General features: G+C 42.9%; 3 protein-coding genes and 2 non-coding genes across 7 annotated transcripts; 2 read left to right on the forward strand and 3 right to left on the reverse strand.

Moving 5' to 3' along the window:
- Positions 1–82: 82 nt before the first annotated feature.
- Positions 83–164, reverse strand: trnal-aag (transfer RNA leucine (anticodon AAG)). Its single transcript has one exon. It is a non-coding gene; the product is annotated as a tRNA-Leu (tRNA).
- Positions 165–920: 756 nt separating this feature from the next.
- eef2k (eukaryotic elongation factor 2 kinase) lies at positions 921–13,635 on the reverse strand. Of its 3 annotated transcripts, none has more exons than XM_076093977.1 (20): positions 13,347–13,635; positions 12,499–12,755; positions 11,906–11,965; positions 10,246–10,346; positions 8,700–8,760; positions 8,577–8,614; positions 7,449–7,620; positions 6,666–6,815; positions 6,449–6,581; positions 6,224–6,351; positions 5,274–5,487; positions 5,113–5,177; positions 4,138–4,215; positions 3,724–3,780; positions 3,432–3,497; positions 2,781–2,912; positions 2,502–2,690; positions 2,294–2,418; positions 1,918–2,096; positions 921–1,726 (listed from the first exon to the last, which is right to left on the reverse strand). In XM_076093977.1, exons 2-20 carry the CDS (start codon positions 12,748–12,750, stop codon positions 1,617–1,619), a joined length of 2,310 nt encoding a protein of 769 aa, XP_075950092.1. In that variant the 5' UTR covers positions 12,751–12,755; positions 13,347–13,635; the 3' UTR covers positions 921–1,616. The 3 variants fall into 3 exon arrangements, with proteins under 3 accessions (XP_075950092.1, XP_075950091.1, XP_075950094.1); XM_076093976.1 differs by having other exon boundaries at positions 12,499–12,758; positions 13,347–13,634; XM_076093979.1 differs by lacking the exon at positions 3,432–3,497 and having other exon boundaries at positions 12,499–12,758; positions 13,347–13,634.
- A 477-nt stretch (positions 13,636–14,112) lies between these two features.
- Positions 14,113–14,194, forward strand: trnal-uag (transfer RNA leucine (anticodon UAG)). The gene has a single exon. It is a non-coding gene; the product is annotated as a tRNA-Leu (tRNA).
- Positions 14,195–14,763: 569 nt separating this feature from the next.
- LOC142952035 (uncharacterized) lies at positions 14,764–16,948 on the reverse strand. The gene is made up of 7 exons (XM_076094021.1): positions 16,626–16,948; positions 16,288–16,371; positions 16,129–16,217; positions 15,832–16,017; positions 15,507–15,644; positions 15,204–15,396; positions 14,764–15,129 (listed from the first exon to the last, which is right to left on the reverse strand). Exons 1-7 carry the CDS (start codon positions 16,912–16,914, stop codon positions 14,822–14,824), a joined length of 1,287 nt encoding a protein of 428 aa, XP_075950136.1. The 5' UTR covers positions 16,915–16,948; the 3' UTR covers positions 14,764–14,821.
- A 1,716-nt stretch (positions 16,949–18,664) lies between these two features.
- LOC142952029 (uncharacterized) lies at positions 18,665–22,508 on the forward strand. Its single transcript, XM_076094011.1, has 7 exons — positions 18,665–18,962; positions 20,981–21,064; positions 21,150–21,238; positions 21,342–21,527; positions 21,635–21,772; positions 21,881–22,073; positions 22,149–22,508. Exons 1-7 carry the CDS (start codon positions 18,665–18,667, stop codon positions 22,454–22,456), a joined length of 1,296 nt encoding a protein of 431 aa, XP_075950126.1. The 3' UTR covers positions 22,457–22,508.
- The last annotated feature ends 2,437 nt before the right edge of the window (positions 22,509–24,945 follow it).

Genomic DNA, 24,945 nt, shown 5'->3' on the forward strand with positions numbered 1-24,945 from the left:
CATTTGCATTGGAGTTACCTGCATTTCCCAGTTCATTCATTATGTGGTGAGTACTTTAGATATGAATGTACCAAAAGGTTTATGGCAGCGGTGGGATTCGAACCCACGCCTCCGAGGAGACTGGAGCCTTAATCCAGCGCCTTAGACCGCTCGGCCACGCTACCCCGATACCCCATTGATTAGACCACGTGATTATATAATACATTTTATAAATTGTATTTATATATATATATATATATATATATATATATATTTTGCAGGTCACTTTGACAATAAATACACTATGCGTAGAAATAGGAAGAATAATTAAAATGTATACGTTTATTTGACAAATTACTTATATACATACATTAATATACACACTACATTTAAATTGTTATACTTAAGTTCAGAAAACCTACGAATAAAACATAACACATATTTAAATATCCATAAACAAAAGGAGATCAAAAAATGTGACTTTGATTTTAAATTTCTTATCTATATACTGTAGCGTATATAGTATATTTAGTGTTAAGTTAATGGAAGTACTTGAGTTTCATCTGGTACATTTTGAAATGAATCTGCTTACATTTCCAAATAAAACATTAAATTAAATTGAACATGAAAGTATATTTGCTGTATTTCTGTACGGTAAAATATTCTTCCTCTTTTTGTATGGGAATAAAAATGCAATGCATTTTTAGGTAATTGTGTTGTAACTGACAAAATCCATATATTGTCAGAGTTGACACAAACATTGTGCCTTGGTTGCATTCATGCATTTTGGATTTGAGATGAACCGTTATGAGAGCAGCATTTCTGTTGTAACGAGAACCATGTGAAGAGTTTTGAATAAAGTTAACTCAATATTAAGAAATGCTTTTAAACATTTGTTTAAGAACACATTTGTTAGAGGGAAAGAACACAGGGACGAATAGTGACATGTGTTTACCCATAAAAAGCAAACTTTATTTAACCGTTTTATGCTCCAAGAATATTTAAACATGCATTCTTCCAACATGAATGTAGAGCAAAGTAAGTAAACTATTCTCTTTATTTTGATCTTTCAGACCTTCTCTTTCATGCAGCCACATTCGCTTAGTCCAGGGGTCGGCAACCTTTACGATCCAAAGAGCCATTTTGCCCTATTTTCCACCAAATAAAATTTGTCTGGAGCCGCAAAAGCTATTTGATATCACAGCTTATGAAGTTTTATATATAGTTATATTATTTATTCAAAAACTATAATTTGTTGTATTTATGAAAATATAGAACAAGAATAAAAAAAACTTCTTGACATGTTATTGCTATTTTAACTGTTATAACAATATCAAACTCTTATGAAGAGGAGAAAAAAAACTTGCTCAGTTTGCTGCAGCAGTTGAGCCGCAGGTTGCCGACCCCTGGCTTAGTCAAAATGTAATCAGAGACAGGGAATTAATGAAAAGAAACAGAAGGAAGAAGAAGAGAAACCTGGACATTTAAGCCTGATTGGGTAGATGGATAGAAGGTTGAAAACACACACTGCACTGCGGCAGAAAGATAATATTATACAATATAAATATGTAAACTGTAACCATTCATGTAAAAATTAACTCCGGCGGCCTTTTTGTGATAAAAATGTGTATCCAAAATTACTCCTCCATTAGCGCCCAGGCTTCTTCAGCTTTCATGTAGTACTGGTTAGCCAGTCGGCCCTTCATGGCCTCCATGGCAGCTTCTGCTGCTTCTGTAAACAGATCACCTGCAGAGAAGGATGGTGGGAGCCGTTAGGATGCAGGCACAGACAATTATATCCATCAATTAATGACGCCATGGTATTTTTTTATAGGTTTACACGGGGTAGATTTCAGTGGACTATTCCTTAAAATGACGCAGGTATATTGAAGTGTATTTTGACACATCGAGGTTTGTTAAGCCAGCATGGAGTCCAACCTGCTTTCTGTGGGTCTGCGGTGAGCTTGTTGCCTCCCACTTGGTACATCTCAGCCACTCTGGCCAGCAGCAGGTGGCGAGGCTCGTCCTGCGTCCCGTCGAACTCTCCGCCCTCGTCGTAGTCTGTCATGTTCAGCACACTTTCATACCAGTGAATCGCTTCCTCCCAGTCCTGCTTTCTGGATAATCAAAGAAAGAAGAAAAACAATAATGCACAAAACCTTCAGCATTACAAATAGTGCCATCTTCCTTTACTTTAATAAAGGAAAGATCTAGAAATCCCTCTAGGGGGCAGTGTTATCATATCTTATCTTTACCCACAAGTCCATTCATAATACAAGTCCAGCTTTCCAGAGTTTAAAACTCAACCACTGACCTGTCAGCTGACAGATTGATCCCAGTATCAAAGGCTCGGGCCACTGTGATCATAGAAGATCTGTCGCCGGCCTCCGCTGCCAGCAGCAGATACTTAATTCCTTTCATCTTGTTTCCAGCGTTATCCTGCCAACAACACAGACATATTAAAGCACAAGGGTTCACACTGTACAAAACCCGAAAAGGCTAAATGAACTTTAGCGTGGTACCTCCAGCTCCCTCTCCGGCAGTATGTGGTGAGGCAGCTGCAGACAGCACTGTCCCAGGGCCACGATGGCTTCCAGCTCTCCGCACAGCGCTGCTCTCTCCAGGTGCAACATGGCCGAGTCCTGATCCCACTGCTCGTCCTTCTCACAGAAGCGACCCCCTTCGTGGTACCGCACCATCGCCAGGTGGACCTGGTTCGGGAGGAAGGTGATCCAGAATACATTCAACAAATGAAACTCACCTTGAAAGCCAGATTTCAGCCAACCAATCTGATCTTTTACCTTGCCGAGGATCGACTGGCCAGTCTTCTTCTGCATCAGAGCGTCGAGTCGCTCCACCTCGGTGGCCACGCAGGATGACCGGTGGACGTGAGCGCGAGACGAATGGTAGAAGCTCCACTTCTCCTCCGTCAGCTGAGCAGGAAAAGACAAGTCAAGATATACAAGAAGGAGGAGGAACGGTGATGCTCTTAACCACAATCATCGGAAAACAAATCATATGATGAATGTACTGTATGTAAAAACTCTCAGGGGTGTACCCATCCAGACAAGTTTGCTTTTGGAATTTTAGCTGATGAATGAGCTGGAGGAGTACATCCATGTTGGCCTCAGTGAATGCAAAGATCAGGTAAAGCATGGGAACACACACACACAGACACACACACACACACACACACAGGTATTGTCATTAGCAAGAGGGTGGAGTTGGTGAAACAGAGGTAGATGGTGTTTCGGTTCCAAATGTCAGTTTTTATTTCTTTGTATTTTGCTTTTTAAAAGACTGTTTTCAGTGACTCTGAAAATAAAGGCGGAAACAGTGGCAGCCTGTGTAATCAAATCAAATGTAACTCGAGAGAGTTATGCTTGATGAATAGTAACAAAACAACAACAGGGAAACGCTCGGCGGTCACAAGCCTCCATGCAAATAATCACCCATTCGTTGTCGGCATTGTAAGAATCTAAGTTTGGAGTGAATCTCGGAGAAGCTACCATCTTCCTCTAATGAGGGAACACAAAGAGCAGGAGCAGCTAAATCAGAGGGAAGGTGAGGAACTGATTCTGCTGTTAAATTACGTCATGAGGAAAAACAAAAAGAGGAAAATCAGACAAAGTGAAGAAAAACAAGGATGAGGGAAATCAGAGGAGGATTATTTGATCACGGTGATGATGATGATGATGATGATGATGATGACATTTACACACTGGTGTCTCTACGTTTGTTTACCCGTCTGAAACTGTCCTCATCCGACTCCGAATAATTTCTTTGGCTGCGATGACGGGCCTGAGTGACAATACAACATGCATTTATAAAACCTACATTTAGACTTTATGTGGAGAAGAGGAAACGTTTACAGACTAACAGCTGCTGAGAGGACTGAAGGACAAAGGAGGGTGAACAAGAGAAGTCTAATATACCAGGGTTTAAAAATGATGTTTGTTTAAGATAATAAACAAACCATGAATTATTCAAACAAGCTGTGACGTATCTAAAATGTCGACTTGGTAAATGCCAGACATACACAAATACATTTCTTAGCCTTGTTTATCTACAGACTTACTGACTCTTTTTCACGTACTGATAAAAAAAATCCTCAATAGTCAAAATGAAAACAAACACAAGTCAGACGTAAACATTTACCCCGTCTACGTGGTCATTCGGGTCTCCTTCACTCCTCCTCTCGCTGGGGTAGCCGCTGTCCCCGCCGCTATCAGAGTCCTACGGACAGAAACACATTTTAGAGATCAGTGTCGGGACTCGTGTGAGTCGTGATGTTTCGTCCAGCTGAGAAGCATCTCAGAAATCACATCTTTCAGATCATTCGTGTTTTTATATCATCACGTCTAGATTATTGCAATTCATCGTATTAAGGGATCAAAACCAAAACACAATCGGACGCCTTCAGACAGTTCCAATCACAAATGCAAGAAGACAAAAGGTTTACATCACTTCTTAAATCCTGTGTTTGATTTTTCCAGTTACAGTATCTGTTTCATTTGTTCTATTCATCCTTCTTTTGTCCGGTTTTAATGAGGCAATTTTATGTTTGTACCTTTAATGGCCGGATTTAAGTTAATTGTAAATCCATGCAAAGCACCGTGTAACGTTTGAAAGGTGCATGTAAATTAAGTTCTTTCAATAAACCGTGTGTAATATTTTGGGAATTTATTGGCTGAAATGGAATACAATATTCATAACTATGTTTTCGCCATGTTGCACAGCCATTGTTCTACCGTATCCCAGAACGTACAAACCAAACACCGGCTCTAGAGAACCTTTCACATTTTTAAGTTACTTGAAGCCAACCGCAGTTATCCCACGCGCTTGGAAAGCAGAGGGGTGTTCAGTTAGTAGAGGTATGATACGTAGCATGCAGCGCCGCCTAGAGGTGGAAATGTCGATACTGTATTTAAGTGACGGATGAAGTTTACTCCAACACATATTTTTAGCTTCTTTTACCTGGATTTTACATAATCTTTTATGAAAACAGATACGAATGTAATGTAAAAGGACAAAAATAGAGACTTTACATCGGCAAACATGGAGCTCTTGGGACTCAACATGGACCTGAGGTATACCGACTTAACTACAGTTTGGTTATGAGTTATTGCTCACCTTGTTCTCACCGATGTTGTTATTATTGGCTCTTTCATGTTCGCTCATTCCGATAAATGAAAAGCCTGTAAAATGTAGAAACATTACAAAACTATTTAAATGGTGGAAAAGCACGGTTATATACGTGCAGTGTGTAATAACATTGTTCATGGACACCGTACCGAGAGGGGACCTTCCCAAGAATCCATGTGCAGCTAGCGGGGAGCAGGGCAGCATGAGAGGGGAGCAGGGGATCGATTCTACGTCGCTCTCGTCCACAGAAGACGTCTCCGACAGGCGGGACAGCAGCGGGTGCGACCGGCTGCCTGACATGGTGCGAACACGAGGAGAACCGCAGGGCTCCTCGCAGCCCCTCAGCACCGTCTGGGCTGACTTCTGAGATAAAAAAAACAAAACAAGATCAATCTTGATGGAACAGCAACAGAACAAGCAGAATACACTGAAGATAAGCATCCGTCCTATGCTAATCCTGCAACTGAGTTGGAGAGCGAGTATTGGAAATTACTGTTTGAGTGTTTAAAACATAATGCAGCACCCTTTTCATCCTTTTATCTTTCTTTTTAGTGCTTCAGGCTGCATATTCAGTTGAGATCTCTCCATCTTACAGGAAATAAGGTCCCAAAGCCAGTCAGACTCGTGACTAATTATGGCAACTGGGACCTTTGTTTTGTTGGTTTGTCTGTCTGTCTGTCTGTCTTTCTGTCTTTCTGTCAGCAGGATTACAGGAAAACTACTGGCCCGATTTTCATGAAACCTGGTAGAAATGTGTAGCACGGGCCAAGGACAAACCCATTGAATTTTGGAGTAGCTCGGCAGTGCCCAGGAGGCAAACTGCCACCTCTCCAGCTACCAGCCCACACTCCATACTTGACCCTCCAGTTTCCAAGTCACGTCTCCACGGACTGAGCTACTGCCGCCTCTTATTGTTCACTTATGGGAAAACAGCCTTGGCAGAGGTCTGCGATCTACAAGTTTCTAAATCTTAGTGACATTTGTTCCACATTTTTATTTATTATTATCATTATCTTATGAACTATTTTTACTCTGACCTACTTCTGATTTCTGGCCCTGGCTGACATTTTATTTATTATTATAAAAATGTTAAAATTACAAGCAGTTTGTTGGTGCAGTCCAGCTGGGACTTCTCTGCAGGGGAAAGGTCAAAAGGCGTCAGGCCCATGCTCTTGCAGATCTTGTTACACAGGTGGGAGTGGAAGAACAGCGCCATGCCCCGCACACCTGGAAAAACAGGCACGATTTTTTAACAATAAATACTATAATTTAGAACTTCACACGTGTATCTAGCAGCAGTTTGTCAACATCAAAGGAACTGTACCCAGATTTCCATCTCCGAAGTCCGTCCCCTTCTCTGTGTGGATCTGAGGGTCAGTGTAGAGATCTCCAACTCCTTGGATGTCCACCACGATCAGCTGGTGGCCCGCTCGCTCAAAACTGAAGTGAGTAAAGGCCTGATGGATGCAAAAAGAAATGAAGGTTATTCATTTAGTATTAGCTCGAACATGTATAAACACTAAAAGGTGACGCAGCTGTACCTGTGGGGTGAGTCGGATGTTGTCGTCCCTCACGAAGCCAGAGTTGGAGTTGTATTTGATGTACTTGCCCTCGATGTAATGTTCCAGGTGGAAGAGAGGTTTGCCTGGTCTGTCCGTCATCTCTATCACACACATCTGGATGATGTCCACCTGAGGATTAGAGAGAGGTAAACAACACTCACATTACAGCAGTACAGATGGTTACGTCATGCAAATGTCACAATGGATTATTTGTCACATGCACAAACAATGTGCCGTGAGATGCATTGTAACCCGCTCCTAAGGCTGTGCAGAAAAGACTGTGTTTTTACAGCTAATGACTCTCTGGGAAATAATTCAATATCATTGTTTACTGTTCTTCTATTATGATGAGCTGAAATGATGATGAATACATCCACCAGAGAGAAATTATCCATTTAAATACATTATAATAATAATTAAAAAATATAACACATTCTCAGGTTACAGCTGCTCAGTTGGCAGGTCCTGCTGCTTCCCTTTGTTGTATATATTACAATAAACTGAATACCTCTTGACTTTTGTTCAGACAAAACACTTTTTTTCAAAATTGTTGGACAATTAATAGACTAAACGATCAAATGCTTCAATGAAAAAAATTGCAAATCAATTGATAATGAAAAGAAAGATTAGTTTTAGCCCTAAATCTAAGATTCAAATACTTTATATTATGAAAACAACGAGGGTAAGAGGATTGTGTTCGCCCCTGATTGTCCCATCCCATGAACTAGGCAGCACATCAGACTGTAAATGTTCTCTCTGTACCTGTTTGGGAGGTCGGTGGCGGTTGTACTCCTCTCCCCAGAGCTTGGCCTCCATTTGCAGCGTGACGTCCTCAAAGTAAACACTTCTGTCCACCGTCTCCATGTAACTCTTGGACACATAATTAAATGCTGACTTCCAGTTGCTGCTGTGTGAGAAATTTGACAACTTCTTCCTGGAGGGAAAATAAACAAGATATTGCATTAGTGAGCAGCATTTCAGTTAAATTTAAATGTATTTACAGTTCACTCACAGATAGAAACCTTTATAAATATACATAACGAAAGCCACATTTTATCATAGCATCAACTGGAACAGATGTCAGATGTACACAAAACTGCTCCAAAACCAGGCGGCAACCTCTGGATGATATCAATCAGAAGCTCCGCCTTCTTGTGTCACTTCTGGTTGCAAAAAACCAAGATGGCGACGGCCAAAATGCCAAACTAAAGACTTCAAAACCGTAGTCCACACACCAATGGATGACGTCACGGTGACTACGTCCAGTTCTTATTTACATATACATATCGATGGTCTAAAGTTTAACCCAAACACTGTATGTACAAATCCCACAGGGACCACATACCATCATTCCTGATTTTCTTGTTTTATCTTGTAAGAGCTGGATGATTTATGTTCATGCTCAAGGTTTTGTCACAGTGGAATATTTCTGTGGGATACTGCAAACAGCAAACAGCTAAAGTGGGAGGTTGATGGATGCCTCGCTTTCACATTTCCCACATAACTCAGGTTCATGCACGAACAATAAGACCATTATCCCTTCTCTCTTTCATTCTGCAGGGTCATGCAGAAGCCAAAACACAACACAGCGGCGCAGTGACAACGCTGTACGCTTCTATTGTATTTCATCCAAAACAATAAACAACTAAAGCCCCGGTGCCATCACGGAGGACTGTATTGAGCTGCTTCACTGTGATATTTTCCGTACCATCTTTGGCTCTGAAATTACTAAATTAGTCAGCAGCTATCCTCCCAAGTCGAACAAGAAATGTGAGGAATGTGGACCTGCAGAAAGAACTCTTCTGCTCTCTTCACACAGAGACCACGAAGGCCTCCGTTACCAGAACTCGAGGGCATTAACCGCTGGATGAGAAAAATACTTCAACTTACGTTCTGAAGCACTCCCTCATCGCCCCTTTCCCAAACGGCTGTGAGAAATAAATAAGAGAAGAGATAAGAATTAGTTTTTGTTTTTAATGGCGACAATACAGTCCTTCTAAAGAGCAGTAATACCTGGGCAGCCATCTTGATGTGGATCTGGTCTTGAGCCCACTCTCCTGTGATGGCATTGTACCTGCAAAGAGGGACAGTGAATTTACATTACAGTCATTTTTAATTTTTTTAAATGATGGACGCTCTTTAAATTCACATAAAATAAAATCCAATAACTAAATCTAATAACACACTCAAAGCCAAAGTACAGCCTCACAGAGCTGCTAGCATGACTGTACTCCAAGTTGTGTTTTATTCTGAAAGGACAGCTTCTTTTCAGCTTCTTAAATGTGAGGTTTTGATGCGTGTCTGTGTTTAATATCACTATGATCTTTGTGCTTTGGACTGTTGGCTGCACAAAATAAAGTGATCCGATGGTTTTTTTTTGTTTTCCACCTGTTACGTTACAATTCACTCACACTGGATGCCGGCCTACAACATTGAGCAGAACTTGTTTGTCTCTTTTGAGTTGACTTCAGTTCCTAAAATTCTCGTTAGCCAAGTTACTCTTTGCCCTCTGTGAGGGAGTTCCTATGTCAACAGCTCGTTATGAATTCTTATCACGGAGGCCCATAAAGCATCTGGCTTCCCCTCCGCGGAAAACCAACAAAGAGAGAAGAATGAACCAGTGGAGTTGTGTGTGCTTTCCTGTTTCTTCCCAAAAGATACGGCACCTTGTCTCTGCAGCCATTTCTTTTTGGATTTAGGGTTAAATTCATGTAATCAGGGAGGAACTCATGCAGTCGATATGGCGATACAAATATGTGACTAAACACTGTGTGTCTACACACAGTTTGTCTGTTTTGGCTTGGCGGGGTGTGTGTCCTGAGTTAATAAATACTGCATGAAGTGTAGGTGCAGCTGCAAGTCTTCCCAGCTCAAACCTGAGTGCCTTCAAACTCAGTATTAAGCTCTGCTCCTCCATTGAAACAAGAACAGCGCTCTATTCTGCCAACAAAGCATTTGAGCCTGAGGAACGCAGCGTACCACAGTGACATTCATTCCATCTAGCTCAGACCACAGGGGGGGGGGGGTACAAACAGGGAGTGAGGAGTTGGGTTACATGTGGGTAAAATTAGCACATGAAAAGAGGAAGCGGAGGCGAATCCCAGCTCCTGACAATCCCTCCTCTCTACAGTCAAGTCCCAATCCTGTCACTAGCAAAGGAATTATTTTTCTTCTTGCTATTCTGCATATTTTAATTGTGTATCGATGCCTTGACATAAAGCGGCCCACGTCTGAGAGCTCTGCAGGTGTGTGTGTGTTGGCTGTAATACCTGGGTAAACACCCGAGTAATCCCAGCTGCAGTGCGAGATCTTAAAAAAAAAAAAGAACTGGGCGGTCCGAAGGGCGTCAATGTGCCCGGTGAAGGGGCAGTAATGTTTGTCAACAGTTCAAACTGACCCATATATGAGCCAAACGGGAATAGCAAGGTCGACTAACGTTTACCAGCCCCGCATCATCTCACCGGCTTTGTTTTTGGTCGAAGCAGGCATCTGTTTTTACTGCTACAAAAAGTCAAAAAGCCTCCCGTGTTGATTGACAGCCACACACAGTTATTCGTACCTGTAACGAAAGCAGGCTTCAGTCTTGATTTCCTCCAGGTGGAACTGGGCCCAGGGGTCGGGCATAGCTTTGGCCTTTTCGATCGCATGTTTCCAATGATCCTGTCGCAATGAGCAAACACAACTTATCAGCTGACAGCGTTTGTCTTCATGCAAAGACAATGGACAAATCTGTTTCCCAAACAGGTTCGCAAGAGGAGACATTGAATTTGAACAACAAAAGCAACTGAAAGCGTATTTTTGTGCTCTCTCTGCACAACACTTTCTCTCCTCTATTGTGCGAACTAATTAAGCAAATTAAATGTCACAGTTTCTGCAATGAGCAGCTTTCCCTCATTCTTCAAAGTATTTGCATTTAATCAGCTTAGAGCTAGGGAAGCCTGCAATGAACATCGTTTATCAACAAGTACATTTATATCCATCTATTTATTTGTTATATTTTGTTTTACAAAGATAGGAACGCAATGTTTATATCAAGCTTGTTGCTGCCTTACACATAAAAGAATGATCTCAGTCACTTCCACACAGTGAGGCGTACAGCTTCTTAATTAAACACTGGTATCGGATCCGTATCGGGACTGAAAATGTCGGATTGGTGCATCCCTAGTTTGTAGCAGCGTGCAAATCAGGAGGAAAGGAAGGAAAAAACACAAATATCTTCAGTACAAACAGGAAAGAAAGCACACAGCAAATGTAGCTAATTAATGAATTAATACACAGGGTTTAAATATTAGGCAGGCTTCAGAATAAATGTATTAATGAGGGTCAACCAAGGTCTCCTATTCCATAACATCAACTGAAATAATTTACTGCTCCCTCAATATGAATATGATGTTTCAAGCCCATCTGCAGTCGTGCCATTTTCAAAAAATAACTTTCTTGGAAGGACCCATGAATCGAGTGTCAGGGGTAATCCAAACCTACCCCAGTAACCCCAAACCCTGAACCCCGCAGTGCTGCACAGCGGCACGTCTCCCTCGTATACCACCGGTCACTGTGCAGCAGGCGTTCAGGACATGTCTATATTTAGAGCGAGGGTGTTACATGAAGAGAAACATAAAGGTTGGGTTTTTTAACTGAAAGAGTCTCACGTCTGTTTGAGACAAGAAGCGGACGACACATCGTACGTCAAACCTCGTTCACCTGCTGTGAGTGTGCAACTCCTGCATGCTGTCAGAAACAACGCAGTCTGGTTACAAGAGTTTAGGGTCAAATAGCGCAGCCTGGTATGGTGGTGAAGTGCACAGCTGTGCTCAAAATACATTTTTAGCTATAATTGCTTTCTGGGATTTTAGCCCTTTTCTAATTTTAGATTAACGCAGCGGCAATGAAAAAAAAAAAAAAAAAAAAAGACACTTTTGCTCCTGAACGAAACAGTATAGTTTTGTGAAATAACAGTATAACATTCATGGACTTTGTTTATGTAGATTGATGAAATAAAACACAAAGATACGGTGAGAAGAAAGGGAGGATGATTAGAATACACATCAGTCATGAAGAGAGGAAGTGAGAGTAGGTGGAAAGTATGTTGCTTTCAAAAGATTTTTTAAAGTGAAGGAAAAGGAAAGTCAAAATGCAGAGTGCATGTTGGGAAAAAGAGAGGCGCAGATGGTCACTGGTGAAGAGCAAGAGAAGGAAGACATAACTCATCTGTAACGTACCCGTGCTCTCTGAGACAAAACCTTATACAGTTGAGGTTCTGCCACCGCTTCCGTTTCATTCTATGCAGAAAGGTAAAGAAAATGGACGGCTTTTCATCAAAAAAACAGGGAAGAAATATCTGACATTTACATGGCAAAAGTTTAAATAACATAAATTGCTTGGTTGCTTTAAACAACAGCACTACACATCCTGGCAGTTGGCTGGAGCACAGTGGCTCCGATAAGACTGAAGCGAGTCCTTGAACAGCTCACTTACTGCTGAGCAGTGAGAGACGTGTTTATACGCAACATAATCACACAAGTTTAAAACCGCTGTCTGGAACTTCCTGTTCTTTGGCGAGAGTGCAGTTAAGAGGTGTGGGACCAGCTTTCCACTTCAATAAATAGATACACACATGCTGGTACATGTATGTGTGTGTGTGTGTGTGTGTGTGTGTGTGTGTGTGTGTGTGTGCGTGTGTGTGTGCAGGCATGCACAGATCATCTCTCCTTATAAGGCAAAGAGCTCTTCTCACAGACAACTGCAGAACTAAACAATCCCACAGCATTTTATTTTTTCACTTTGCTGTGCATTTGGCGAGGCGACCGCTCACCTTGAACTTAAAGTTGCTCTTAGGAAGAGAGTTTGAGAGCTGCCGGGCGTAGACCGCCTTCTTCAGGTAGTGACAGATTTCTTTGGCGGAGTCGTCCAGGATGGGGCAGATGAAGTGGTCGTCGTCGTCGTCGTCGTCACTGCCGTTGGATTCGCTGAGGGAAGAGGCCCGCTGGCTGGGGGCACTTCTATGGACAGGGGGTCTCTTGGTGCTCCCCACCTCCTCCATGCTGAACATCAGCTCGTCCTCCATGATGTCTGCTGTTATGTTGACAAGACAGGAGAGTGAATGGACTGAGAGAGCAGTGAAGAGCACTGAGTGGAAAGTAGAGCCACATAAAGAGAGTATGGAGTTAATCTGTGGCAGGCAGCCATGTAAGTAGGTGTTAACAACAACACCCCTGCATAATGGCTGCACAGCAGAGCACAGCTGTTACTTTAGATGCCCCTGCACCATGACACCTCCATCATATGCATACAACGTGGAATCAAAATACATACTCATATAACGTGGATTTAAGCAATAAATAGTGAGCATCAGCATGCAAAAGCAATTAGCATCTACGGCATTAAGCACCAATATGTTCCACTGGAATCGAGGGTAACTGTGTTTGCATGTTTTCAAACAGTTGGCTGGTGGAGAAGAATGCAGATCCGAGCAAAGATAAACAACCTGCACTCCTATAGACCGCGGCCACGTGATGAAGGCACACTTGACAGCAGGTCCCATAGAAATCATGGAGCAGCTATTATGTTACAGCATGCTGCAAGACGAATTTCTCCAAATGCATTAACGTTAGTTTGGTCTATTGTGGCCTACTGTTAGATGCACGTATTACCAAAACCTACCGTATAACCGTGAGGCACAAACCCGTCTTTAATCACTGTATCTTTGACAGAATGTGCGACACAATGTAGCCACTTCCTCTTCCGTCTCACAGTTTTCAGTTTTCAGTTAAACAGATAAGGGACGCAGCAGCGGCAGCTAAACTCTCCTCCCAGACCAGCCTGGCTCGGTCCTGGTTCTCCAATGTGTCCTGAAGGTCCGGGGAGGTTTCTGGCAGCGGGTTGTAGTTGTTGTTCCCGTCCTCCACGAAGACGTGAGCCTTCAGCACGTAGAACTGCTGTCTGTGAAGCCACGCCCCGGCATCCTGCTGCGTTCATGACTATCGGAAATCCAAATAACGAACGTGAGCAGATTATAGAGGAGCGTCCGTCGAGAATGTAAAATGACTTCTAAGGATATATCTACAATGTATGGGGCAAATACATACACAAATAATAATACGACATTACGTATGCACCATATAAACTGTAACTTCTTGTTATTTAAAAGGCAGAACGCGCGAAACGTTTGTAACGACTACGGAAGAGCATGTGAATGCAGCACCAAGTAAATAAACGTTACGGCCAACATAGTCGGTAACGTTAGCTAGATTAATGTAACGTTACACAAATTATAAATCGTTAATATGTCTGTTTTGAACGTGTAGATAGTAGCTAGCCAATAATAGCCACAGTTAGTCCCAAAAGCGATGACATTCTGAAGATATTAAACAGGTTCAATTTCCAACCACCTGAATAAAATCTATGGGTCGCACAGCTGTAGTCATGAGGTAGCGTGGCCGAGTGGTCTAAGGCGCTGGATTTAGGCTCCAGTCATTTCGATGGCGTGGGTTCGAATCCCACCGCTGCCATGTTTTTTCGTTTGCTTTATATCCGGACGATAGCCAATATCAACAACCAGGAATAGGCGGTGTTATAAGATATAGGAAACAGGCTTTTTCCTGTTTCAAATTCAATCTAATGTCAATACATATCAGTGCCATCTTTTGTTTGTATGGTTACTGCATTGTAAAGCCACGTCTCTCTCACAACACCAAGAATTAAGGTTAACACAACTGTCAACAAATGCAAATATCTAAAGTCCAGAATAAGAAAAAGAAAAAACATTGATTCTTTAAAACATTAGTTAATCCTAAAGATAGTAATATTATGCTCAAATTCAAAAAACATTTCAATTTGACAGACTAGAGAAGGGATGCCCCATTCCTTGTTCTTCTAATTAGTCTACTGTTTCTCTATGATAAAAGACATATTTACCACACAAAATGCATTAAAAAAGGAAACAAACTTTGACAAGAGACTGTGGTTCGCAAATTTATTTCAAAACAATGAAATGAATACGAATATAAAGATATCCAAAGTGACTCCAGTTGTACAGTATTTGTGCTATGTTTGACATCTCTTCCTACATTAACCGGAGTAAATTTACGATGATCAGTCCTGGATATTAGACTACACATTTTATGAAGGACCAGGTTTCACTGCGCCCTGACTTTTTCCTTCATGAACTGAGAAGCCACAAATTGCATTTTCTGGATGGCCAGCTGAGTATCTTCAGGGGAAATCCCAAGATGCCATACAGCCCGTACTGAATTTCCAAAATAGGGGTACATGAGAACTTGTATTCCTTGTCCCAGTGCTGCCTCCTCTCCCTCACCAACCTGACCCATGCGGGCACAGAACTCAGAGGGGCTTAAACTGGGCTCCTGTAGACGGAAACGCAGGATGTTTGTCTCCACAGCAGCCATGTCTACAGCGAATAGAGGAGGGTCACAGTCGAGCAGAGCTGGGAGAGGTGAAGAAAAGAGTAGTTATGAGCAGGGAGTTTATTATTAAATTTCAGAATTATGAGCTGCTCACCTTCAGCAAAGGTTTTTGCATTACGATGATCCTCCTCCAGTCTTTCAACCATCTCCAGTAAAGACAGTTTTCCAGCTGCTGCCAGTATACCAGCCTGTCGCATCCCCCCACCCAGGGCTTTACGACACCGCACTGCCTGGGATATGAAGTCTCGGGGTCCAGCCAGCATGGTCCCCACGGGGGCACCCAAACCCTGTTACACACCGAGAAGTTTTATTTTGTTTGCCTACAAGCTCATTGTCGGTTCACATCAATTTGTATGTTCCGGTTCATTCTGAGTGTGTTTGTGTTTTGCAGTCCCACCTTAGAGAGACACACACTGACGGTGTGTGTGTGCTGCAGTATGGTGGATGGTGGCACCCTCTGGGCCACAGCAGCATTCATCACCCTGGCTCCATCCATGTGAACTGACAGACCATATCTATCTGCCAAAGCACGAACCTTGGAGATGGAAACAAACCTGTGAGAGCCGCTGCATTCTTTATTTTATTGTACATATAAGTAAAACAGATATCCACACACACACACACACACACACACACACACACACACACACACACACACACACACACACACACACACACACACACACACACACACACACACACACACACACACACACACACACCTCCTGGAGGAAGGTCAGAGGCAGCACACGCCCTCCCTGTATGTTGTGTGTGTTTTCCACACATATGAGGCGTGAGCGGGGGTAGTGGGGGTCGGGGTAATCGTGGCGGATCTTTGATTCCAGCTGCTCCAAGTCAAATGTTCCATCAGGGAGATTGGCCGCTGTGGTGGAGTGGACCCCTGCTAGCTGTGTCAACACACATATACACAATGAATGAATCCAATGTAGACGATGAGGAAAAAGATGCAGAGGTGCAGAGGGCCTGACCACAGGTGTCTGCTGCTGTGGGACACTCACCTGTGCGCTCCCTCCTTGCTCATAGATGTGTAAATGGGAACGATCGCCCACAATCATCTCGTCGCCTCGCTCCCTGCAGTGCACCATCACTGCATAATGAAATGTGTGCACATTAATCACCTTTCTGACCTCAAATTGGTAGATTCAGACTCAGCTCACCTGCGATGAGATTACTCATGGTTCCAGAGGGAACGAAGAGTGCAGCTTCCATCTGAAACATATCTGCTGCAATTTGCTGTAACTCTGCAGAAAATAGTAAAATAATGCAAGATTTAGGTTGTAAAAATTGAAAGGGGATCCATCCATCATTCAGATTGTGCCACCACATACAGTAGAATAGGCTATTATATATAGGCCTTTATATACAAAAACATATTATTATATCCTGACTCTGAATAATCATCCATCAAGCAGAGTAATTCAGTAATTACTTGTCAACCATTCATACATAAGTTGTTCCAGATTTGGTCATTACTACTAAACGCTTCGGCTCTAACCGTTAACACTCGGGTCTTCCCTCAATACGTCATCTCCGACCTCGGCCTCCGCCATGGCCTGCCTCATCGCCGGCCCGGGCTTGGTCACCGTGTCGCTGCGGAGGTCCACCACACGGCCGTGGGCCGCCCTGCCCGGTCCTGGGTCCCTGGGTTTCCCGGTGTTGTAATAGCCCCGGGCGGAGCTCCGTACCAGCGCGGCAGCAGCTGCACTGAGCGGTTTGCTCGAGGCGACGACACCATGGTTCAAAACTTTAAACAATACTCTGCTGGAAAATGTTTTCAAATACATGATGCTCCTCTTACAAACATGGTCGTGATAGGTTTTGAATGGAACTTTGGATCTTGTAATCGATAATCATTAACTGCAAGGACAGTTAATGGATGACCTATCAGCCCATCGGCATGCACCGAGCAATGTAGACCTCTAGGTGTCGCTGTTAGCCTAAGAAAGCTAATTATACTGCTATGAACTCTGACACACGTTAAAGGGCTCTGTTGCAATGAAATCTCCTTTTCTTTTTTCTAACTGTAATTTCAAAACTATCTTCTTTGTTTATATAACTCAGAGAATTATAATTCGCTCATTTATATATTCAGATTTCTTTCACAGATTGCAAACAAAATAACAGAGCGACTACAGTCTAATGCAATCCATTACAACTGACCTGCAGTCTTAATCAAATTGAATGTGCTGTTCATATTGTTTGCAAGAAGAGTTGGTGAGTTATGATGCTGCAGTTTCTGGTAGTATTGTACTGAACTGAATTACATTCAGAAAGTACAAGAATTAAATTAACTTCTCATGGACGCATATCAGCAAAAAAATTAATTTATTAAGGCATTAAGTACATATAAGTAAAACAGATCTACACACACACACACACACACACACACACACACATACACTCACACACACACCTCCTGCAGGAAGGTCAGAGGCAGTGTGACGCACACAAAATGTATGGTCACATTTTTGTTGATTCATATTTGAACGAATTTCTGTGATTTGCCTATCATAGTTAAACTTCCTTTAGAAGTGTATTTTTATCTATGCCCAGTAGGTGGCACTGGAGCGCTGTCGATCTGCCTCGCGACCAGAGATTTGAAGGTGCGCGTTCAGCGTCTTCTCATAGCTTGAGAGGACACTGAAGCGAGAAGCCACAGCGTTTGCCTGTTTCATTTATTTCCTGTTTTTCTCAGGTTAATAACATGAAAAGTGCACAAAAGACACATGAATTCAGGACCAATGTGTACGTAACATTTGTATAGAGTATTTTGTGTTTTTTTATGTAGTTTGATCGCTACTGACTGTTAAGACTGACTGTTGAGTGCTAGCTAAGCTAATAGTAGCCCTGTGTTACATCCCTTGTTTTTATCTGGCTCCTACACAATGAACTTTTTCTTTATGATGAAATGAATCGACTCTTTATGTTCTGTTAGGTCGATCCATACTAAATATGTTAATTAATGTGACTGTAATATGTATATAAGTGTTGTGAATGTTTGTTAGCATTTGTTAGCTGTTCGCTGTACTGGTGACGCACCGCCGCCATTTGGAAGAGTGTCTGTCTCACGTACGCCACAGTGGCTGTGGGCATATTGCCAAAGTGCAGTTAGGAGGGGTTTTAGCCCAAGAGACAACAGATATGTTGATCAAACATGTAATAATAGTAGTGTAACCTTTGTTATTTTGTTTATTACAACTTAATGTATTTTTCCTGTGTTTTGAAATGGAGAAACATATACAGAAGACTGTTTTCACTTAAAGAAGTGTAAAAATAAAGAATAGCTTGAGAGGACACTGAAGCGAGAAGCCACAGCGTTTGCCTGTTTCATTTATTTCCTGTTTTTCTCAGGCACAAAATCTGTGATCAGGCCCATTCATGCTGGGACCTGTAACAGCAGCACACGCCCTCCCTGTACGTTGTGTGTGTTTTCCACACATATAAGGGCGTGAACGGGGGGGGTGTCAGAGACAGAGGTGTGGCTGGAATCTTCCTCACCTGTGACGCTGCTTTAGATATAAATCATTCAGCAACATGTCTTTGAAAATATTTTCCAGCAGAGTTTTGTGTAAAGTCTTGAACCGTGGTGTCGTGGCCTCGAGCAAACCGCTCAGGGCAGGAGATGCAGCAGCTGCCGTGGTGAGATGGAGCTCTGTGCGGGGCAATCACAACATCAGGAAGCCCACTTACCAAGGACCGGGCAGGACGGCCATCATCCGGGTGGTGGACCTCCGCAGCGACGTAATGGCCCAACCCGGGCCGGCAATGAGGCAGGCCATGGTGAAGGCCGTATTTGAAGATGACCTGACGAGAGGACAGGACACGGTTGACGGTTAGAGCCAAAGCAACTAACATATTTATGAATTACAGGAACCAACATTACTTTTTAAGGCACCTGAAATTAGTGGGGTGCACTACAGTGCTAGACGTTCTGAGGCTACCTCGCCAACGTTACCCAATCCTGTTATTTGTCTTGACAGGATGAGCTAGATCGTGCTAGTCTTGTCTGACAGCCTTACAATTCCTCTTATTCTGTCAGACTAGTCCAATGACTCAAGCCTTTCACTTGTAAAAAAAACAACCTGTCATGTCTTCTTGAGTTATTCTCCAACCTATACAACAAATTTACAACATAAATTAGATGGAGACAGCTGTCTGAGTGTACCGGTAGTTGATCTTTATTTTACCTTATACAGCATGTGTGCCATCCAGCAACTCTCACATGTGATGTGTTATTCTTGACAAGTGTCAGTAAGATGACATAAATCACCACATCCACATATTGATACTTTTAGTCGGCATCCTGGCGTGAACGTATTTCGCCAAGGCATATATTTCCACCAAAAACAGCAGATTCAGTTATTTACATGTCTGCAGCAATGATAAACATTAACAGTATAGAGCTCGGCCGGGAGGGAAGAGAGGCCGCCATATTTAATACAGCCGCCAGATTGCGACAGACGGCAACAAGTGTGACATCCTTCTAATCCTCTGAGCAAGAGGAATGTGACCTGTTTGCATTCTCCATTTATCTGTCTTATAGCATAGAGCTCTTCGGTCGTGTTTAGTAAACTACAGCATGATGTTCATCTGGTACATTAGTCCCATTTAGAGTAAAATAGACGATAAAGTAGGGTACGCTTTAGGATGTGGCTACCTTGGGATTGACAGATCGCTAACACAGCGTTGTCCGGTCTGGGTGTTGCAAGTGTTTTCGTCTTAGACCTTTAACCCTTTCACAGTGTATTTTCAGTTCATGAAAGTGAAAGGGTCGAGACAGCGTCGACTGTACTTAGTTGTACTTAGCTCCAACCTCTCCTGTCACTTCTGGTTGCGATAAGCCAAGATGGCACCGGCCTAAGTGCCAAACTCAAGGCTTCCAAACAATCCACAAACCAATGGGAGATGCCACCGTGACTACTACGTCCACTTCTTATGTACAGTCTATGCTCTCAACCTGGGCTTGTTTTAGTAGTAGAGCAATCTCTTCAGCCTGGCTGGTTTCAGAAGATTGAGGTTGGTGAGGAGCGGCCTCTAACTTAAAATATCTGAAGGAGCAACTTTTGTTGTCGAGTGTGGGACATTGCTCTAGGACAGCAAGAAGCTGTTCATGTGAGGAAAATGACTGTGCAGCAGTTACAATACAAAGTGGGAAGACCGCAGCTACTAAGAGAGCAAATATAAACCTGTTACAATGCAGTTAAGAGGGTTATACAAACGGAAGCCACCGTGTAAAGAATTTATAACAAGAACAGGATCATCCATTTTACCACGTCATCATCCACACACACACACAAGCAATGACAGTGATCAGATGAGCAAATATTTCACAACTTCTATTATATACACCTCAGTAAAAATACAGAAGCCCGGACCTAACCAAAAGCCATTAACACAGTGTGTCATTCCTTTTCAGCAACTGTTTGCTTCTTGAGGATACGGGTATGAATCCTGTTCCCCGAGAAATCACAACTAAATACTACCACCTACTGACACAAAAAAAGAATAACCAGACACTACCAAAAAAGTTAAGCATGTCCGCCACAATGTTGAGCTATTATGATGTGATGTAATAGGCATAGGACTAATGTTTCATGACAGTTGTTTTTTGATTACATTAATATAATTGGCATAAAATGAGGGTGCCAAATATTAAACCGAGGGTGCAATACATGATTTATCACCCTTGACATTTAAGGAGAAATGGGCCTCCTTAAAAACTCAAATTAATAATTTCATATTAATAAATTCTTCTCTATGTGATGGTTAAATATGAATTCATGCATCTTTACTTGTGAAATGCAACATAAATCTTGCAGTTTTTGACTAATGTCTTGCCAATTCCTGCAGAGTTGGAGAACATTACAGCCGATATGTTTCAAATGGAAGCTGCACTTTTTGTTCCCACTGGAACCATGGGCAATCTCATCGCAGGTGAGCGGTGCATTTATTGGCAGAGTCTGAATACACATTTATGAGGTCAGAAAGGGGATTAATGTGCACACATTTCATTATGCAGTGATGGTGCACTGCAGGGAGCGAGGCGACGAGATGATTGTGGGCGATCGTTCCCATTTACACATCTATGAGCAAGGAGGGAGCGCACAGGTGAGTGTCCCACAGCAGCAGACACCTGTGGTCAGGCCCTCTGCACCTCTTTCCTCATCGTCTACATTGGATTCATTCACTGTGTTTATGTGTGTTGACACAGCTAGCAGGGGTCCACTCCGTCACAGTGACCACTCTCCCTGATGGAACATTTGACTTGGACCAGCTGGAATCAAAGATCCGCCACGATTACCCCAAATCCTATTACCCCCGCTCACGCCTCATATGTCTGGAAAACACACACAACGTACAGGGAGGGCGTGTGCTGCCTCTGACCTTCCTGCAGGAGGTGTGTGTGTGTGTGTGTGTGGATATCTGTTTTACTTATATGTACTTGCCTTACAACAATAAAATAAAGAATGCAGCAGATCTCACAGGTTTGTTTCCATCTCCAAGGTTCGTGCTTTGGCAGATAGATATGGTCTGTCAGTTCACATGGATGGAGCCAGGGTGATGAATGCTGCTGTGGCCCAGAGGGTGCCACCATCCACCATACTGCAGCACACACACACTGTCAGTTTGTGCCTCTCTAAGGTGGGACTGCAAAACACAAACACACTCAGAATGAACCAGAACATACAAATTGATGTGAACCAATAAACAAAATAAAACTGCTTAAATTCAAACTACGGTGTGTAACAGGGTTTGGGTGCCCCCGTGGGTTGCATGCTGGCTGGACCCCGAGACTTCATATCCCAGGCAGTGCGGTGTCGTAAAGCCCTGGGTGGGGGGATACTGAAGGCTGGTATACTGGCAGCAGCTGGAAAACTGTCTTTACTGGAGATGGTTGAAAGACTGGAGGAGGATCATCGTAATGCTAAAACCTTTGCTGAAGGTGAGCAGCTCATAATTCTGAAAATTTAATAATAAACTCCCTGCTCATAACTACTCTTTTCTTCACCTCTCCCAGCTCTGCTCGACTGTGACCCTCCTCTATTCGCTGTAGACATGGCTTCCGTGGAGACAAACATTGTGTGTTTCCATCTACAGGAGCCCAGTTTAAGCCCCTCTGAGTTCTGTGCCCGCATGGGTCAGGTTGGTGAGGGAGAGGAGGCAGCACTGGGACAAGGAATACAAGTTCTCATGTACCCCTATTTTGGAAATTCAGTACGGGCTGTATGGCATCTTCAGATTTCCCCTGAAGATACTCAGCTGGCCATCCAGAAAATGCAATTTGTGGCTTCTCAGTTCTTGGAGGAAAAAGTCAGAGTGCAGTGAAACCTGGTCCTTCATAAGATGTTAATATACCAGTATTTACCAAAAAGCTCTGTTTTAGTGTGTTTCACTGGGATTCCGTTGCAAGGCAACAGTTCGGGTCCATGTTAACTTCCTGTCAACTGTTGGCATTAACATATAATTCTGGAGTTCGGTTTATAAATAAAATCACTGAATTCCTTTTCTTTCAGGGAATGCAATAAACACCTGGTTTGTCTGCACCTAACCTCTGTGTCAAGCCTCCTGCTTCTAAAGTCCAGCCGCTACGTGGCCATCCTAACAGAGTTCATACTAATTATTAAAATTGTCCTTTCAACCATGAATCTTTTCTACACTTACAGCTAAATTTAGAGCACTTTATCTTTCAAAAGGATGGAATGTTTTGTTTCTTAACTGTAGACTATTAAAGCAGATCCTTTGATAATAAAAAAATTGTGCAATGTAGTGTTACATCAGATTCATTGACATTCATAACATTTTGAATATTTTATTGTGAAATGTTGAATTTGTATTCATCTATCACATGATTAGACACTTTTTGACAAATGGGCTTGAATCTTATAAAACTGAATTCAGCTAAATTAAAACAGAAAACACAAACACTGAATTTGGGAAAAAATGCAAATGTATGGTGGTGAACATGTGACGTTAAGACCAGACGATCAGACAATAAAAAAAGATCAGCTACCGCTGCACTGAGACTTCTGTCTCCATACAAACATTGTTGTTAAAGTATAAGTTGGAGTAAAACTCAAGAAGACACAACAGGGTTTGTTACGAGTGGGAGGCTTAGTTCTATTCTCGCAGGATAAGAAGATATTAGATAGATATTAGAGGATATTAGAGGATTGCCTTTTTGTTCTGGAACAGGGCCTTAAAAAGTAATGTTAGTTCCTGTAATTCATAACTAAGTTAGTTACTTTGGGTCTTACCATCAACAGCCGTGTCTCTTCTCATCAGGTCATCACCAAGCTCCAGTGTGTAGTGTGTGTATGATGTGTGTATGATGTGTTTACACTGTGTTGTGACCACGAATGCGCTGAGATAACTGAGACACCCTCAGATTCTTCAGGGGTCGCACACCTGCTTTTGGCTTGACCTTTATCCCCGCGCTGTCAGCCATCATCCATTTCCTTATTAATAGAGAGTGAGAAAGGAGGTGAAAGCATGTCCGCAAAATCGGCATCTCACCTATACACACACACACACACACACACACACACAAACACATGAAATGATTGGGGCCATGGGCTCGGGCCCAAACTGAACTGGTTATATCTGGCCCTTAACTCTATTCTTATCGGCAATAAAGCCCCAGCTCCCTCGTGTCTCCTGGTCCTTAGTCAATATTTGGAGGCGAAGGCTTGTGGGATTGTATCTACCGTGGCCTGAGATTAGGCTTCGAGGGAGTTGCACTCATTACAAAACAACTCCCACCTCTGTCTGACACTCACTTTTTTCTTTCTGACCCACAAGTGCTACGACTACATTCCCATCTCCCTCCCCTTCACACACATTTCCCACTCGCGCTCATACTCATGCTGTCTTGTCCTATGTTAATTACGCGATAAAAGTCCCAGTGTGTGTTATCAGGACCGCACCACACTGTAGTTAAAGTTGATATTGCCAGTAACACAGCTGGGTTTTACGAGCCATAACAAGTCGTCATTAAAAGTCATTAGCAAACATCAGCGTCGTAAAAAAAGGCCACAGTCGGTCTCGAGAGCCCCACAAGAGCCGTGAACGGAGAGAGATAAAGATGTAACGCAGAGCAGCGATGGAGGAGCTGTGATGAGAGTGGGAGACGACCTGAGGAGGAGTTTTTTTTCCGGGATCCCGGTTTGCTTCTGTAACCTCACACTCTTGTCTCTGTGTGTGTGTGTGTGCGCGTACGCCTGCGTGTTTTGTTTCTCTCAGATGCCTTCCAGCATTCCTTATTGCCTCTGTGTGGAGACGGGAGACTGGTGTTTTGGAGAAAATATTGAATTAGAGAGCAAAAAAAAAAAAAAAAAGAGGCAGAGAGGGAGAAATGAAGGAGAGGGAGAAATATTGACTCCTTCTGGGAAGGAACGAGACGGCAACGCCTTTCCAATAACCATAAACCCACTGGGCTGAAAATAGACGGGCCGAATGAATAAACGAATGTGTTCATCCCACATGAGCTCTTCTCTTTCACAGAAGGAGGTGAGCCCCCCCCCCCCCCCCCTTCTCTCTCTCTCTCTCTCTCTCTCTCTCTCGCCATCATTTCTTCACCATGACGAAAGCTATTAACCGGAACAAAACAGGTGTTTATGGGAAGCCTTCCCTCAAATGAGGTTTGTCACGCAGACACACTAAAGACGCACACACACACACACACACACACACAAACACACTCTTCCCTCTGCAGTCCAAAGGTGTCGACATCAGTGCCTGCTAAACAAGAGTAACATCTGTTTCACATTTAAATCCTCCCCCCCTGTTCATATGTCATGGACCATGTGGACAAGCTT

This window comes from Anarhichas minor, unplaced genomic scaffold, assembly GCF_050575085.1.
Source record: "Anarhichas minor isolate MPS153535 unplaced genomic scaffold, ASM5057508v1 ptg000017l, whole genome shotgun sequence".
NCBI classification, from domain to species: domain Eukaryota; kingdom Metazoa; phylum Chordata; class Actinopteri; order Perciformes; family Anarhichadidae; genus Anarhichas; species Anarhichas minor.